Here is a 16,731-nt window from a genome sequence, read left to right as displayed (position 1 = left end):
AGGCAGCTGTGTGGACGCTGACATCATTCAATGATATGCAGAATATAGGAGCAAACCAGGTTGATGGAAGATTTTGAGTTTCGTTTTGGTAATGTTGAGTCTCAGATGCCAGTGGGATATCAGATGGCTGTTTCTTGTACATGGTTGGAGACCAACACGAAAGACACAGCAGAGCTTGAGATATAAATGTAAAAGTCACCAATTTACAGAAGACAAAGTAAGCAATGGGATATCACCCCGAAAGACAGGGTAGAGGGAGAAGGGATGGAATACATACCAACACCAACATTTCAGTAGCTAGCTGAGAGAGAGGAGCCAGAGAAGACTGGGATATATAAGAAGAAAACTAAGAGAAGATGGTTCCATGTTTCATGGAAGCTAAAAAACACCAAAATCAAACCCGTTGCTGTCAAGTTGATTCTGACTCATAGTGACTCTACAGAACAGAGTAGCATGGCCCCATAGGGTTTCCAAGGAGCTCCTGGTGGATTCAAACTGCTGACCTTTTGGTTAGCAGCCATAGCTCTTAACCACTATGCCACCAGTGTTTCCCATGGAAACTAAGGAAGGAATGAATTTCAAAAAGAAGGTTGTCAGTAATCCCAAATGCCTCTGAGAAGTGAAGTAAAGTAATTGTTCAAGCTTGGTACATTGGCTCTAATGTTTTAGAAACAGAGGCGGAGCAGTGGTATCGGGGCAGCATGCAAGAAGCTTCAGTGACAAGTTGGGGGAAGTAGCCAGAAAGTAGTAGGTGGATAAGTGAATGAGAAGTGAGAAAGTGTGGACTGTAGAGCTAGGAAAAAATAAAAAAATTAAAGTTTGTGAAGGAGAAGGGAGAGATAAAAAAAAAAAAAATAGAGACTTGGAGTAGAGATAGGATATTATTACTTATACCAGCATTATAATTCTCTTAAAACTGTACTTTATTGACATGTTTATAAATAGTTTTGGAGTCTATGGAAGAAAAGCTCTAGACTTGAGAGATATAAATATTTCTGGGGTATATTACATTACAAATTCTATGGAGAATTCTTTTTAATTTTTTTTTTAAGACTGCTTTTATTTTTAAGTACTGACTGTGTTCATAGCTATCTTGTACTCCTTTTCCTATGCATTTCTTCAATGGTATTTCTTCTTATTGCTAATCTTTAAACACCAAACTAATCAGGTGTCATATTTAGGAATTTGGACATAGTTTTTATATCTAATAGGACCATAAACTAAGAATAAATTATAAAAATTCCATTATAGAGATTTTGACTTCTCACGCCTCCTTTACGAATGCTAAGGAGAAGCAACAATGGGACCATTCATACTCCGTATTTCAGGCTTGGTCTGTAACGTGAGCCCTAGCAAGCTAGCCAGTTGCCATTGGTTCAGCACTGGCTTATGGTGATCCCATGGGTTACAAAAGAGAACTGTGCTCTGTCAGGCTTTTAAGGCTGTGACCTTTGGGAAGTACATCTCTAGGTCTTTCTTCTGAGGTGCCTCTGAGTGGGTTTGAACCATCAACTTTTGGTTAGTAGTACAGTGCATGTAACCATTTGCACCATGTAGGGAATCCAGACTAGCTACAAAAAAAAAAAATTGCTGTTGAGCTGATTCCAACTCATAGCGACCCTATAGGACAGAGTAGAACTGCCCCACAGTGTTTCCAAGGAGCCACTGGCGGATTCAAACTGCTGAACTTTTGGTTGGCAGCCATAGCTCTTAACCACTGCACCACCAGGGCTATAAACCAAAAACGAAAACCAAACCCATTGCCATCCAGTCGATTCTGACTCATAGCGACCCTATTAGGACAAAGTAGAACTGCCCCCTAGAGTTTCCAAGGAGCACCTGGTGGATCTGAATTGCCGACATTTTGGTTAGCAGTTGTAGCTCTTAACCACCAGGCCGCCACCACGGTTTACCGGTGCTACACCGGGAGTGTATTTCACTCTCGACCTAAATGACAAAATGTCTATATCAGTATCAACACTCCTGAAATAATTATAAAAATGAATTCAAATGATACCTTTAACCATCCTTTAGTGTGAAAAAAAAAAGATAACATTTCTTCTAACAGTTCTGAATTAAGGTGCTCACAACAGAAAAGCAAAAGAGGCTCATGTACTCGTTTTCTTTTATTAAGATCATGTCAGTGATGCCAAAGAAATACCTGATTAGAATGCATTCCCTTTATGAATTCCGTGTTTAAAATTGATGAGAATGAGAAAAAAAAAAAAAAGAGAGAGATGTAGTTTGGATACAACTCCATCATTCAGTGGACTTTACTGCTCAAAGACCAGGCTATTCGTTCAGTTAAAATAGAACCTGATTTTTTTTTTTTTTAATTCCCAGGTTTACCTCTTTTGTAAGCAAAAACATTCTACATTTGCCTCTGGGAGAGAAAGGGTTCTAGACCGTCCAGCAGGGTTCCTGGAACAGACCCTAGCTCTGCTTCTGACAGGACAGGCAAGCCGAGGATGCTCCGCGGCCTGCGTCTCCCTGTCTTCAGGGCTCAGCCGCCCAGCATTTAGTGAATGTTGACGACACAGTATGAAAATAATGGGAACACTTTTAAAATGCAGGGAAATAATTGTAAAAGAAAAATCTAATTTTTAAATCTAACTATTTAAGTTGTTTTGACAAGTTGAGTAACATTATGTCTCAGACTTTGTTATCTTAAAAATCCTTGATTAAATAATTCAACTATCTTCAAATCTCAGCATGGATGAAGCCCATAGGTAGATCTTCTAACCCATCAAATTATTTCTTGGCAAATCAAAGGCGGTTTTTGTTTTTTCTTCTATGCATATAGTAAGGGAGCGCTGGTGGTACAAGGGTTAAGTGCTTGGCTGCTAACCTAAAGGTTGGTGGTTCAAACCCATCTAGCAGCTCCTCAGAGGAAAGACCTGGCAATCTGCTCCCATAAAGATTAGAGCCAAAAGCCCTATGGGGCAGTTCTTTTCTGTCACATGGGGCTGCTCTGTGAAAATCAACTGGATCACACCCAACAGCACAGTGCCGACAAATCCCTTAGTTAGTTATGTTAGAAACAAGTGTGCCTGCCTTTTTTCCACAAACACACACATCCACAAGCACACATCGGCTCCATTTGCTAAACAGTGCAATTCACCGACAAGTGGTGAAACCAATATGAAGACTCACTAAGGTAAAGAAGGAAGATTCTCAGTGTTCAAAAAACATCTAGTTTATGGGTACAGAGCAGATTAGACAGTAGGGTGGCCCACACCATGCAAGAAAGGAGAGTCGAGTACATACTAAGAGGACGTTGGGTGCAGGTGTGCGGTGTGAGGACAGGAAAATGCTGGCAGAGAACCAATGTGAGCAAGACCAGTCAAAGATAAAGAACCCTAACAGGAATTTGGTGGCAGGGGAAACAACACTAAGAATTAGTCATTTCCAAACATCTTCTGAATACCACGGTTTGAACTCTGAAAATAAGTGTGTTCATTTTTGTGGTTACTATTAACCATTTAGTCACTTCTTTGTAATTTTTACCCAATCTGCTATTGTAGGTAACTATTTCAACCATGTTATTTGCACAGAAATCACTGTTTTGAAACTACCTCCATTAAGCTGAACCATATAAGATAGTTCCCCCCCCCATAGGTCAGCAGTGACAAAATATTGTCAATTTCATAATTTTCAACCTATATGTGACATGTCACCTACTGTACCTACAAAAATACTTTCTAGCTGAATTTACCACAGCCCTCAGGTGGTCTTGCCATATGAATAGATGGCAAGCATTGGGATTTTGTGAAGCTCCCTTCATTTTCCTTCAACGATGGCAGTGGGTTATATATCCTTTTACCAAAGGGCTCTAATTCTTCCATAGTTGCATAGGAAGAAATGGATCCCTCAATCCTGAAAGGTTAAAATGTCCACCTACATATTTTGGGATCTGAGATATCTGTGACCTAAAACTGCTGTAAAACTTAAAAGTTTTTTTTTATTTTTTATATATTTTTTTAAAGTGCATGGGAAGATCAGGATGAAAATATCATTAAAGTTATCCCAGCTACCATGAGGAGGGAATCTGGCTCAGACAACCACAAGGGGTCTACAATTACAAAATATCGCTGTGTGTATTTTGGGGACAAAGCTTTCTCCTGGTTTATGTCTTGGTCTTGAACTTGCTCTTACTCCCCTTATTTCCTTACACCCAGGATCTCAGTAACAACTTCTTTCATTAGTTTTGATGTCAATGCACATTCATCAAAATTATTAAGAAAATAAATTGTATTCCGTTATAAAATATGATATTCAAATGATTGGTTAAATTTGATGCCAATATGCTTCTGCTATGAAAGCCTGAGTAATGTTCCCAAATGTCCCCCTGTGCTGACTCCAGTTCCATCTAGCTTCAAAATATCTGCTCCACAATTAGTCCTAAAGACTGATAGACCACATAAACCACAGCCTCTGCTAGCCTGAGTCCAGAAAAACTAGACAGTGCCCGACTACCACCTCTGACTGCTCTGACCTGGATCACAATAGAGGATCCCGGAGAGAGCAGGAGAAAAGTGTAGAACAAAATCCTTGACTTAGAATCCTACAACTATCAGCATCATAAATAGCACCAGATAAGAGGGGATGTATTTTTCCCAAACAACCTGTTCCAGAGCTTCATATACAAGAGCCCGGAGTAGACACTGAGAAGAAGTTAGAAGCCACTCTTGGCAATTATCCAAATTTTCACAAAGCATTAAGTAAATATCATTAAGGGCAACTCAGTCTTGATACCTGACTTTGTCACCAAGCAGCCTGACTAGTAAAAATAATTGTTTATAAGGAAAAAAAAAAAAAAAAAGGCCAGTTCTGTTTTCTACAGGGAAGCAGTTTCAACATTGGCTCCTAACAAGACAATTACACACTTACAGGAAACTTTGTGTCTTCTGAAAAGTTGGCAGCTTGTTAGTTTTTCTCTACAAATTGCGTTTTTAAATCTCTTCTTGTTACCCAAATAATTTATTTTGCTGTCCAAACACTTCACAATTATGGCAGAATTCACACCAAAGAAACATCTCAAATAAATATTTTCCAGTTTGAGTACAGTTCCTTTTCAAATGTGGGAAGATGGTCTGTTCTTTTTTTCTCACAGCTGGCCATGGACCCTGTCTACAGGAAACAAAATGAGAACCAACACTCTCGCCTCAATTATTCATACAACACTTTTCTTAGAGTGTATTAGCTTATGTGAATACAGAAAAACTATAGTGCACACTACCCTAAAAAACCAAACCAGTTGCCATTGAGTCGATTCTGACTCACAGCAACCTATAAGACAGAGAACTGTCCCATAGAGTTTCCGAGGAGCACCTGGTGGATTCAGACTGCTGATTTTGGGTTAGCAGCTGCAGCTCTTAACCACTATACCACCAGAGTTTCCCCTAAAATAATGTTATTTCTCTTTCTGTTCTCCATAAATCCTTGCTGTTTGGAATACTTCTCCTTGAAAAAAATGACATCATTCAAAAACATTGGAAGTGTTTATCATGATTACTAATATAGAAAAATATTATTTTACTTGTGTTGTACTTTGTTGGTCAGCAAGTGGCTCCTGCTAGGACTGGGACAATGGTGACGAGTCCTTCCTCCCACATTTGTACAATGGACATATGGCAGAGTCGCCCCACCGCACAAAGGAGACATTTAGTCCAGAATGAAGGCCTGATATGAGGTCCTGGAAGTCTACAGAGAAACCATAATGTTTATACTTCCTACGAAAACATCTAGAGGGGAAAGCTAAGGCGGCAGCCACTTTAAAAGAAGAGAAATAGTACTGTTAAATAGCTAAAAGACTATCTAAACTATCTGTATCTGTAAGACTATCTGAAAAAGAGGAGAGAGTGAAGCTGCTCAGTGTGTGGAAAGTCACCTAAAGATTTAAACCTGAAAAAAGGCATGAATACCCAAAATAAAGAGAGGACTATTTTGTTAAGTTTTTCAGGATTCGTAATTACTTTTTCTCTCTTCCCTCTCTTTTTACTTCCTTTTCCATTCCTCTCATTTCTACCAAATAAACCATTCTTGCTTACTGAAATTCCAGTTTAAATATATATTGACATTACATTTATACTATTATAGGGTTGTGTTTACATATTTATACAAACCTATTGCTGTCAAGTTGATTTCAACTCACAGAGATCCTATAGGATGGAGCAGAACTGCCTCATAAGGGCTTCCAAAGCTGTACTCTTTATGGAAGCAGACTGCTATGTCTCTCCCCTGTGGAGCAGCTCGTGGGTTTGAACCCCCAACCTTTCAGTTAGCAGCCGAGAGCTTAACCACTGCTCCATCAGGGGTTCCTTTGTATATTTTTGTATCTATCTATATTTACGGCTTCCAGAACATTGCTAGTCTGAATGACTCTGGAATCAAATTGGGAATTAAGAAGGAGGACACAAATCTTGATTCTGCCTCTTATTTGCTATGCAACCTCAAACAAATTGCCTAACCTCTTTGTGCCTTAGATTTTTCATCTATAAAGTGGGACTTTAAACACATGTACATCATAGGATTATTGTAAGAATTAGATGAACTAAAGAATACATGTATTAAACATAGTGTCTGGCACATGGTAAGTGCTGAATAAATGTCAGTTATTTTAATGATTAGTCTTATCTACATTATTATTAATAACCAATAGAGCATGGAGGAAAGGCATCGCCTAAATCGAGTTAGGTTGACTCGGAGATTGCCAAGTGGAATACATATGAAAGTTTGCTGATCAGTTGAACATGGCAGTTTCCAATAACCATCCTTTAGATGGCTGTTTGCTGCATAAAGGTACCAGGTCCCTGAAGTTCTGTGGTAAGTCTTGTTGTTGTTGTCAGGTGTCCTCAAGTCGATTTCAATTCATAGTGACCCTATAGGACACAGTAGAACTGCCCCATAGGGTTTCCAAAGAGTGTCTGGTGGATTTGAACTGCAGACATTTTGGCTGGCAGCCAAGCGCTTAGCCAGTACACCACCAGGGCTCCCCTTGATATCATATATTGAGAATAAAATAGAAATCCAGTATTTAAAGAAGGGCAACTAGAGAGGCATGAAAGCACAGGAAATATAAAAGACTTAAGGAATTTGAGGATTTTTTGCCCTAAGAACAAATAGTGTAGTTCAGAAATACATTCAAATACTTGGCATTACTACATGTAAAAAAAGGTGTAGCTCTATTTTATGCTGCTGCAGGGATAGAATTTGATCCAATTGGTTTAAGTTCATGGTTCTCAAAGTATGTTCTAGGGACCCAAGGGGGAACCTGAGACCCTTTCAAGGCATCTGCAAGGTCAAAAGTATTTCTTAATAATACTAAGCTGTTATTTCCCTTTTTCTCTCTCATTCTCTCATAAGCATACAATAGAGTTTTCCAAAGGCTACATGACATATGATATTGCCACAGATAGAATGGAGAAACAGATGTTAAAATCCAGACATTAAAGAGATTTTTTTAAAATGTAAAACAATGCTACTACTCCTATTATATTTTTTGTTTTGGATTATGTAGCTTTTTTTTTAGTAAGAAGATGCTATTTATGTTGACATACAATGAATTTATTATTGTTATTATTAAACAAATTAATAAATCAATATTTTTAAAGTCTTAGTCTTAATTTCCAATATGGTAAATTTAGATAGATGTACAATTGTTAAGAGCTTGGCTGCTAACAAAAGGTCAGCAGCTCAAATCCACCTACTGCTCTTTGGAAACCCTATGGGGCAGTTCTACTCTGTCCTATATGGTCTGTATGGCCGCTATGAGTCAGAATCGACTCAAAGTGTTTGGTTTGGTTTTTTATAGTCCAAATAAAGAAAAACTCTTCCATGTTCACGATTCTGTTTATAAATGGAAAGGAGTCATCCTGAGACCAAAACGTTTGAGAAGCACTGGTTTTAGTCCAGCTGGAGCCTTGGCAGCCCAGTGATTAAGAGCTTGGCTGTTAACCAGAAGGTCAGCAGTTCAAATCCACTAGCCACTCCTCAGAAACCCTATGGGACAGTTCTACTCTGTCTGAGAGGTTCACTGGCAATGAGTTTGTTTGTTTTGGGTTTTTTTTTTTTTATATATAGTAGATTTTAAACCATGAACTGCAGATAACTTGAGCTATTCAACACTGAACTGATCTTTTAAAAAGTAGTCTTTAGAAAATATTCTAACAGTAGCTACAGGATCATCTGTCAGGAGTGTGATAAAGGGAAAACATGCATTGACCCTAGTGATCTCTAAGGTTTCTCCAACTCAAAGATGGTGCAACTCCATTGCTAAAGGAATCGAAAAAGGGAGCTTGCTAAAAATATTGTTCTCATAAGGTTGCTGAGAAAGGTAGCTGATAGGCATATGGTTGGGGTGGAGGTTTTGGGGTAAAACAAAAGGTGCAGAACCCCAGTCCTAGGGTAGGGTGTTATTGAATGTCCTGATGGAGAAAAAAACGAGGCTCAAGGGTTTAATGACAAAGTCACTTAGATTTCATAAGGAGATCTCTTTCTGTGAGGCTGGAGAGTGGTTTCCGTGATGACTTCACAAGTCTGCCCCGAACATTCCTGAAATTAATGATTAGGAGTCTTTCAGTTGTCAAAGATGGCAACTGATAGACACACATATGGTCCCTCCTCTAGAATATGTCACAACTCATATCCTTGTAACTTCTGTTCATTGTCCTGGTTCTATCATTTGTATCAACTCAGACTAAGTCTTTTCTCTTTTCCATGCAACCCCATACCAAATATTTAAATACAGTTGCACAAGAGAAAAATGAGCAAACCATGGGAGCACGAGTCACAAAAGAAGAAATGCAAACGACAATAAGCGTATGAAAAAATTCAACTGCACTAAAAATCAGGAACTAAAAGCAAAATAATAAAATGAAATACCAGCTTTATTCATAAAATTCACACATTTATTGATGAAATTGAACTCTGGCAAAAGTATGGCAAAAGGAAACTCTCATATACTGCCTAGGAAGAGCACAGACAGTACGACTCTTCTGAAAAGCCATTTGTATGAAGAGACCTAAAATGGTCCTGGTCTTTGACCCAGAAATTCCACTTCTAAGACTCTACCTTAAAGAAATGATTGTACATATATATGGACAGGATTTTCTGTATAATGATGTACATTTTAAGGAACAACTGCCAAAACATTATTCTTTAACCATAAACTAATAAACTGGTACTATGGAAAAATTAAGTAAAATATTCTTCAGAGCCAAACTGGTTTGACCATCAAACACACATCGTCCTTTTCCTCAGACGCCTCCCTACTGTGTCTTCCCTTGTGTCCCTTTCTGCTCCTCCCTGATGGAGCATGTCCCGTGCAAGGAGCCTGCACAGGAAGTTCCACAAAGGGACCTGTTATTCACTGCTCTGTCTTCTGTTCCTTAGCATACAGTAATGCTTATATTTGTTGACTATTTATAGGAAACACAGACATATAAGCAGATAATTACTATGAAATAGTAGGTGTCTAGCGATGATAGGCAAGAGAACGAGGCAGAGGTCAAAACATGAAGAAGTTGGTACCTCCTTCTTAGAGACTTAGGACTCACCTGGACATGTCTTAGGGCCAGGTGTCTCCACCTGACCATGATATTCATTCTCTGAGTTTCTAACCTTAAGGAAATGTGATCTCACATTTCCATAACTTTTCTTTTCACTTGAAATAACTTGGTGCCTAATATTAAGTTCACCACTAAAACTCTTTTTAAACAGTATTTTGAAAAATCTTGTCTGGAAAGAAAATTGTTCTTATTCACCACTACAAAGGCAGGATTCTGCTGTCCAGTGCAGATATCTGCTACACACTTCTGCACTTCTGTGATGTACTGCCAAATCACTTATTCAATTTAACATTCTCAAATGATTGTGGTAAAAAATACTTCCCCCCTCCACCCCGCCCCCGCTAAAGATTTTGACTACAAAGGGAGAGAAGACATGGGTTTCTTTGCTGGCTAGTCTGAAGAGCAATCAGAAGGCTAGGCTACTCTGCCCAAAGTTTACTAAGGGGGCCTGAATTTATCATCATTTTTTAGAAAATAGCATAAAAGTAGATCATAAGTACAATTCCATCAAGTCTTATTATTCATATATATATATATATATATATATATAGTCCCTTTTAGTTTCCTAACCCAGGTTACATATGACCAAGCGTCAACCACCTTCTTAGGGGTGAGAGGGACAGGAAAATGTGGGAGAGGTGTAGAAAAGCCATTACCTTCTTCTGTTAAAGGCCAAACGAAATGCTTCACGAAATGGACCACATCACACCAAGGAACTCTTTTTCTCGTGTAGTACAGACTGATAAGTCATGTAAACTTTCTCAACTGTCCATGTCATTCTGTCTCCAAGAGATAAAGTATTTAAATACTGTGATTCTTTCATGAGTACAATTATTCACAGCACACACTGCCTTATTTTATCCCCCCATTACATAAGTAACTTAATTGGACACAAGCCTAGCAGCTGGCCATTCTTTCTATCAGAATATCAGTCATCAGGATCAGCCTATCTATACAAAAAAAAAAAAAAAAAAAAGCTGACACTTTCATATGGTACCGGCTTATCGCGAAAAGTTACAGGGATTTCTTCATTCATGCATTTAATGATTTATTCAACGAATGTATGTTTCAAGGCTACTCTGTAATGTCAGGTACTGCGGATACAAAGGGAAATAAGGAAAAGTGCCTACCTTAGAAGTGTTTAGAGTATTGTTTGGAGAAATAAAAAGCAAATAATGAATGACACCCCAACGGGACAGGGCCCAGAGGCTGTCTGTCTCTGAGGGCACCTGGGATGGCTGTAATCTACCGTACTTCCTTACACCTCTTCCCTGGAAAAGTTAAAAGAAAAAATACTGTTCTACAGAGCTGGCTACTTTGATCCAGTTTAAGACATTTACTGAGAATCTAATCATAATTAGACTATCTGTGTTTAATTATGGAAGAGATGCTACCAATGCAGACTTTAATGGCAACAACATACCTAAAAAATTGTATTCATTCGGAAAGCGAGCAGGGGTGTTGAAAGTTGAGCACAATTCTGAATGGATGGAGGCTGCCTGCAAAAAGGTAAGCAATGACCTGCGATGGAGATGCAACTCTGAGCTGGATATTTGGCAAGAATGGACTTTCCTCCTACGCTTCTGGTATTTCCATTTGAGTGGAGACTGAAAGAGAGCGAGGGTGCACAAAAGTTTTCTCACAATATTTTGCAACTTCTGCTTCCGGACTCAGTCAGAACTCAGAAGTAGCAAGAGAGTAAAAAATTAAAAAAAACAAAAACAAACCTTTTTTTAAAACGACAATTGCTTTTCACCCACAAAACTGAGTGTGTTGAATTCAGGTTTGCTTGAGATTTTAGTGAATATTTGTCATGAATCTATTTTTATTTAAAATGAAAAAAATGGCTTATTTTAACACATAACATCTTTTATCTTAGCTGAGGGAGAAATAAAACCTCCATTTGAGTCCAGTCAAAATAGAGAAAACATTGTGGTTTATAAACATTGCCTTTCTTTAATTGAAAAAGCCTGAAGCCCCGGGTATCTGGTGACAGTACTCAGTGTCACAAAATCTTCTATTCTCCGTGGACACCTTGTCGACTAGCAAACTCAGAAAAACCTAATTTTCTGAGAGATTGATTGTTCACATTGTGATTAGCAAAAACCCACAGCTAATTTTCTCTGCTCTATTAGCCAAATGCTTTTGGATTTTGATATAAACTTTATAAACAAAAAAACTCTTTTTCTTTACCAGAAAAAGATAAAACTGGCTATTTAACCTAGATGCATATACATACATATAAAATATGTGTAAAAAGTTCTTAATTCCATCATATGATAGAGTTAAAATATTCTGTACATCAAGAAATAGATCTTCCATTTTATACAAAAATGATTTTTAGCCACTTATTTATTTTTAGCCCTTTAGTCACTTTATTTTCTTAACTAACATATTTTACTATTACTCCCTGAGAGAAGGCTGCCTACTTAACAATTGCTAGTCACAGGATGTGGCTGCCTCAATTTTTATCTTCATCTGGCCAAACATAACCAACCTATTTGAGCAGCTATGGCTCTCAGCTCCCATTTTATAGCCACTAAATTTTCCCTGTCCCCTACCCCACCCCATGCCCCTGACGTGCACTCATAAAACCACAAGGCAGTAAAGGTCCACAGGGAACTTGCAGCAATACATGACAAGTGAAGTAAGCCTGCAGTGTGCCAGGACTGCATTACGCTAGCTCTGGCATCAGTTGCCAGAAAATGTCTCCAATGTCCTCTAGGAGCTCAGGCATAGTATAAAAACACCCGTTGCCATCAAAACTATTCCAGCTTGTGGAGGCCCCATGTGTGTTTGAGTGGAGCTCAGCGGCATAGGGTTTTCGGAAGTAGATCATCAGGACTTTCTTCCAAGGTGCCTAGGAGTGAAACCACCAGCCTGCCAATGAACAGCTTAGTGCCTAACCATTTGCACCTCCCAGGGACACCCTTCACACTGTGCTGTCCCTGTATTAGGCCCTCATTGCCCACGGGCAAGTATCTGGATCCAAAGAAAGAGAATAGGGTGGCAACAGGAAAGAAACTAAACCAGTACTTTTTAGCTTAAAAAAAAAAGAGAGAAATGAGGACAATAGATGGTTAAGAGCTATGGCTGCTAACCAAAACGTTGGCAGTTTGAATCCAGCAGGTGCCCCTTGGAAACTGTAAGGCAGTTCTACTCTGTCCTATAGAGTCTCTATGAGTTGGAATAGACTGGCCTGCAGTGGGTAGGATGGGTAAATATCTATTCCTTCCATGTGCAAACATGAAAATATATCTGTGACCCTTTTCACTATGACACATTTAATGCTATTCCTAGTAAATTTTACTGAACACAAGTGCCCTTCACAGTTGAAATGGCCATGGAAAGAAACATGACAGTGAGCTCACATGATTTGAAACAAGCTCTTATTAATTTCTGAAACAATGACCAAAGTAGCCATTGTACCTTTTGGAATAACTGGTAAGTACATAAATAATTCTTACATCAAAAAAAAAAAAAAAAAATTCTGTCCATTTGGTGGTTAAGAGCTACTGGCTGCCAACCAAAAGGTCGGCAGTTCGAGTCCACCAGCCCCTCCTTGGAAACCCTATGGGGCAGTTCTACTGTATCCTATAGAGTCACTATGAGTCAGAATCAACTCAACAACAATGGATTTTCTAATAGTTAATACTTCATTATTGTTACTACAATAAAATCTGTGAAAGTGGGAACCTGTCTAAAGCAGAATCCTGTCAGAGAAGGAAAACTCAGATATTTTTCTTTAAACTAGCGATGGAAAAGTGGTAAGACTGCACCCTGTCATAGGTGGCAAACTTACGTGACCAGGAAAAACGAGGCAGTCCCATGGAGGTCCAGCTGTCACAGGTTTCACTGTATAAGATTTTCTCCCTGGGAATATTTATCTTTTATGTAAGTTTCTCAAAATAATAAACACCTCATCGGTCACTGTATGTAGCACCCTACAGACCTTCGTGGTGAGTACTGTTTTGTGTGTGCTTTCTGATGCACCATCTAAGAGTCGAGCATGTAGTTTAGAAAAGCACAATGTTACTGCTAAGGACGCCCTGAAGAAATCATTTCTACTAAACCAATTTTTCTCAAAGAAAGGTGGGAGTGAAGAATCTTGAGCCAAGGGGAACTTTGGCAATGCCAGCAGATATTTTAGTTGTCACAAAGAGCTGGGGGAGGAGCTGCTACAGGCCACAGGACAGCCCAGTTACCCAGCCACAAATGTCAGTCATGCTGAGGTTGAGAAACCCTAGACTAAGGGCTTCATTTCACTGAAAAAGGAACTAACTGAGGCTTAAAAAAGTTAAGTAACTTACTTAACACCATACATCAGAACCTAAGTCTAATAAAAAGAAAATTGTAATAGAGTTGAGATTCAAACCTAGTCCCTGATTCTTAATCCAGTACTCATTTCATTACACCGGGCAAATTGATAAATACCCCGTGACACATTGAAGCAAGTCTGGACCAAGTCTCCTCACTCTTAGCCTCACACACCAGTTGCCATCAATTCCATCCTGACTCTTGGCTTCCCCATTTGTGTTAGAATAGAACTGTCCTCCAAGAGTTTTCAGTGGCTGATTATTCGTAAGTAGATTTCCAAGCCTTTCTTCCAAGGCACGCCGCGGAGGGCTTGAACCACCAACCTTTGGGTTAGCAGCCAAACACATTAACTGTTTGCGTACTCAGGTACTCCTAGTATAACACAGGACAAGTCTCATGGTTTTTGTGTTTTTTTTTTTCCATTTGTAAACTAGATGAGTTGAAATAGATTATTTTCCAGTTTTTGTTATTCTCTGAAACTGTATTTTTGTGTAAATAATGATGCCGTACATTGTAGTAGTCTACAAATTTCCTCCTCTCTTTTTTTTTTTAAACATTTTCTCCAAAAATCCTGGCCCTAATAAAAGCAGAAAATAGTGCTAATTCCAAAAAAAAAAAGCACCTCAGTATCTTAACAATACTCAGCTCTCAGTATATAGTGAAGAACATAATAAAATTCAAATATCATTTAAAAAAATAAAATAACATGAATAAAAAGTGTCCCCATTGTCTACTGTTTCAATGGGAAAATGAGTTATTCAGGTTCTTTTCTAGCTTGTACATATTTATTTCGACTGTGTCCATACAATATCAAGACTTTAAAAGGAAGAGAAAAATCAACCAAGTAAACAGCGAAGTATCGTTACTAAATTCATTGAATTGATTTCACAGATAGAGCCTGGGGATGCATTCCCTGAGATAAAAGTTTCTCCAAGTAGTCATAGAGCTGTAATTCATCCTCAATAACTGTAGACAAGAAAGTTTTGTCAGAGTTTAAAACTTTCAGTGTAATACTCATTCTTTTCTGCAAACTATTTAAACCTTCTCTTTTAAGATACAATTGTTACATAAATACCCATCTGAAATTTAAGAAACTTTCCTTCACGCTTTTTCAAATTACAAAGCATATTATGGTCATACAATGAGAGGCACTTAAAATGGGGAAAGGAACAACTGAAGTGTGTTGGGGAGGGACAGAACAAAATTTCCTGTTATGTGTTATATTTTGTAGATGGAGGAGTTCAGCAGATTAATTGCTATAATTGTAAAATAGGATGACAGATAAAAAGAGGAAAGGTATAGCTGTCCTTCCTTCACTAAAAGCAAAACTAGTCATTGTAACCTGTGAGCATAAACTTTCGAATACCATATAATCCTTAGGTCCTCATTTTAAATTCCCGTTCATTATAAAGCGAGAGAATGAAATCTAGACATCAGATGGTTGTTTCACTCCATTAACTAATTTCTTCACAATCAGAGGAAAATAAGCTTTCATTTTATTTTATTTTACACAAAAAGAATTTTAATCTGACCCATGTGTCTCATTAGTGTTAACCTCTGGACATTTTAACAACATTTTGATAAACCTTCAATCAATTAACACTCGAAAGGAAAACATCTGTGGCATTAATTTTTTTAGAGAGTTCTTAGAGTAGCTGTTATAAAGAATTTAAAGTGTATTAATTTTTTAAAAAAGCCATTGAAAATTCCATAATTCATTGTGTGGTAAAACAGTAGATATGGGTTTTTTTGTTTTTTTTATGAAAGTCGTGTCATTTTATTAACAAACATGAAGCATTCATATCTTTAAGAAGGGATTATTAGAAAAGCTAAAGAAGGAAATATTTTCTTGCCCATCAAATCCAGATGTTTAGTCCATAAAATGGAGGCCTGGAGTGAAAGTCAAGTTGTGGTATCTGATATGCTTAAGACATGTTACTTCTGAGACAAGGAAAGCCAAAATGGATTTTTTAAAAATAAATTATGTTTTACTTTGTTTTAGATTAGTATTTCCTATGTTAAACATGGAATGAGATAATAGATGAATTAAAATAGCAGGAAACTATTTTTTTTTTCAAGGAATACCTCTATGTAAATATTTTGATTTAAAATTTAAGGTTATTTTTTAGCAAAAAGATAGATCCATAATAAAATTTTCACTCATATCCTGACAAAATATAAGCCCAGAGCAAAGATTCCACCAAATCATGGCTTTGTGGAGTGCACTGATTTTTTTTTTTCCTTAGTCTATTTTTCTTTAGCAAGTACAGATGTGTATAAAACAGATTAATTACAAAATAAGAATGAATGTTGCGAGTGAACATTCCATGTGTCTGCATTTTGATTTGTACATTAATATATGAACCATTTCTTTTGTTTTTTAAATCAAGATTTCAATTTACATTTCCAAGTATAAAGTAAAAACCCAAAAGAGAAGCTAATTATAATAGTAATAATAAAATGTCTGTACTCCTTTATGGTTTTCCAAATGCTTAATCAATGTAATAATCCCATATATTATTCCATCTCATTACACTTTATGAAGGACCATCACATTCGTTTTCTATAACCACCCTACACTTGGAAATCCAAATATAAAAAAGAATTTAAGAAAATGCATTCAATGAAAAATAACAAAAAACTCATTTTGGATTCTTCGAGAATAATGCATTTTTTTTTTCCAAAATTGACTAACTAAAGTAGATTGGGAAAATGTGTATAGCTAAACTGATGTTAATGTAAAATGTCTTTAGTTTTGCCGTGCACCTGAAAGATAGAATGTGACAAAATTGGCACAAATTTGACATTTGACAACTAACGGTATTTTTATTGTTCTTGTTTCCCT

The 16,731-nt window shown here is 37.5% G+C and overlaps 1 protein-coding gene and 1 long non-coding RNA gene across 12 annotated transcripts in view; both read right to left on the bottom strand.

Moving 5' to 3' along the window:
- PTPRC (protein tyrosine phosphatase receptor type C) overlaps positions 1-16,731 on the bottom strand; it is a 137,409-nt gene that overhangs the window by 104,939 nt on the left and 15,739 nt on the right. For 3 of the 11 annotated variants that reach the window (XM_049857682.1, XM_049857688.1, XM_049857690.1), the window contains exon 1: positions 13,372-13,414. The exons of 7 other annotated variants lie outside the window; for them this stretch is intronic. In XM_049857682.1, the coding sequence (XP_049713639.1) occupies positions 13,372-13,399 (28 nt within the window). In that variant the 5' untranslated portion in view covers positions 13,400-13,414. Of the gene's footprint in view, positions 1-13,371; positions 14,293-16,731 lie in introns of those variants that run through there. One more of the 11 variants, XM_049857686.1, reaches the window with a different exon arrangement.
- On the bottom strand, positions 827-10,978 carry LOC126061285 (uncharacterized). The gene is made up of 3 exons (XR_007513743.1): positions 10,700-10,978; positions 10,226-10,348; positions 827-8,553 (listed from the first exon to the last, which is right to left on the bottom strand). It is a non-coding gene; the product is annotated as an uncharacterized LOC126061285 (long non-coding RNA).

The sequence above is a fragment of the Elephas maximus genome, chromosome 18 (assembly GCF_024166365.1).
Source record: "Elephas maximus indicus isolate mEleMax1 chromosome 18, mEleMax1 primary haplotype, whole genome shotgun sequence".
NCBI classification, from domain to species: Eukaryota; Metazoa; Chordata; class Mammalia; order Proboscidea; family Elephantidae; genus Elephas; species Elephas maximus.
The sequence above is the reverse complement of the archived record's forward strand: the minus strand, read 5'-3'. Positions and strand labels throughout refer to the sequence as shown.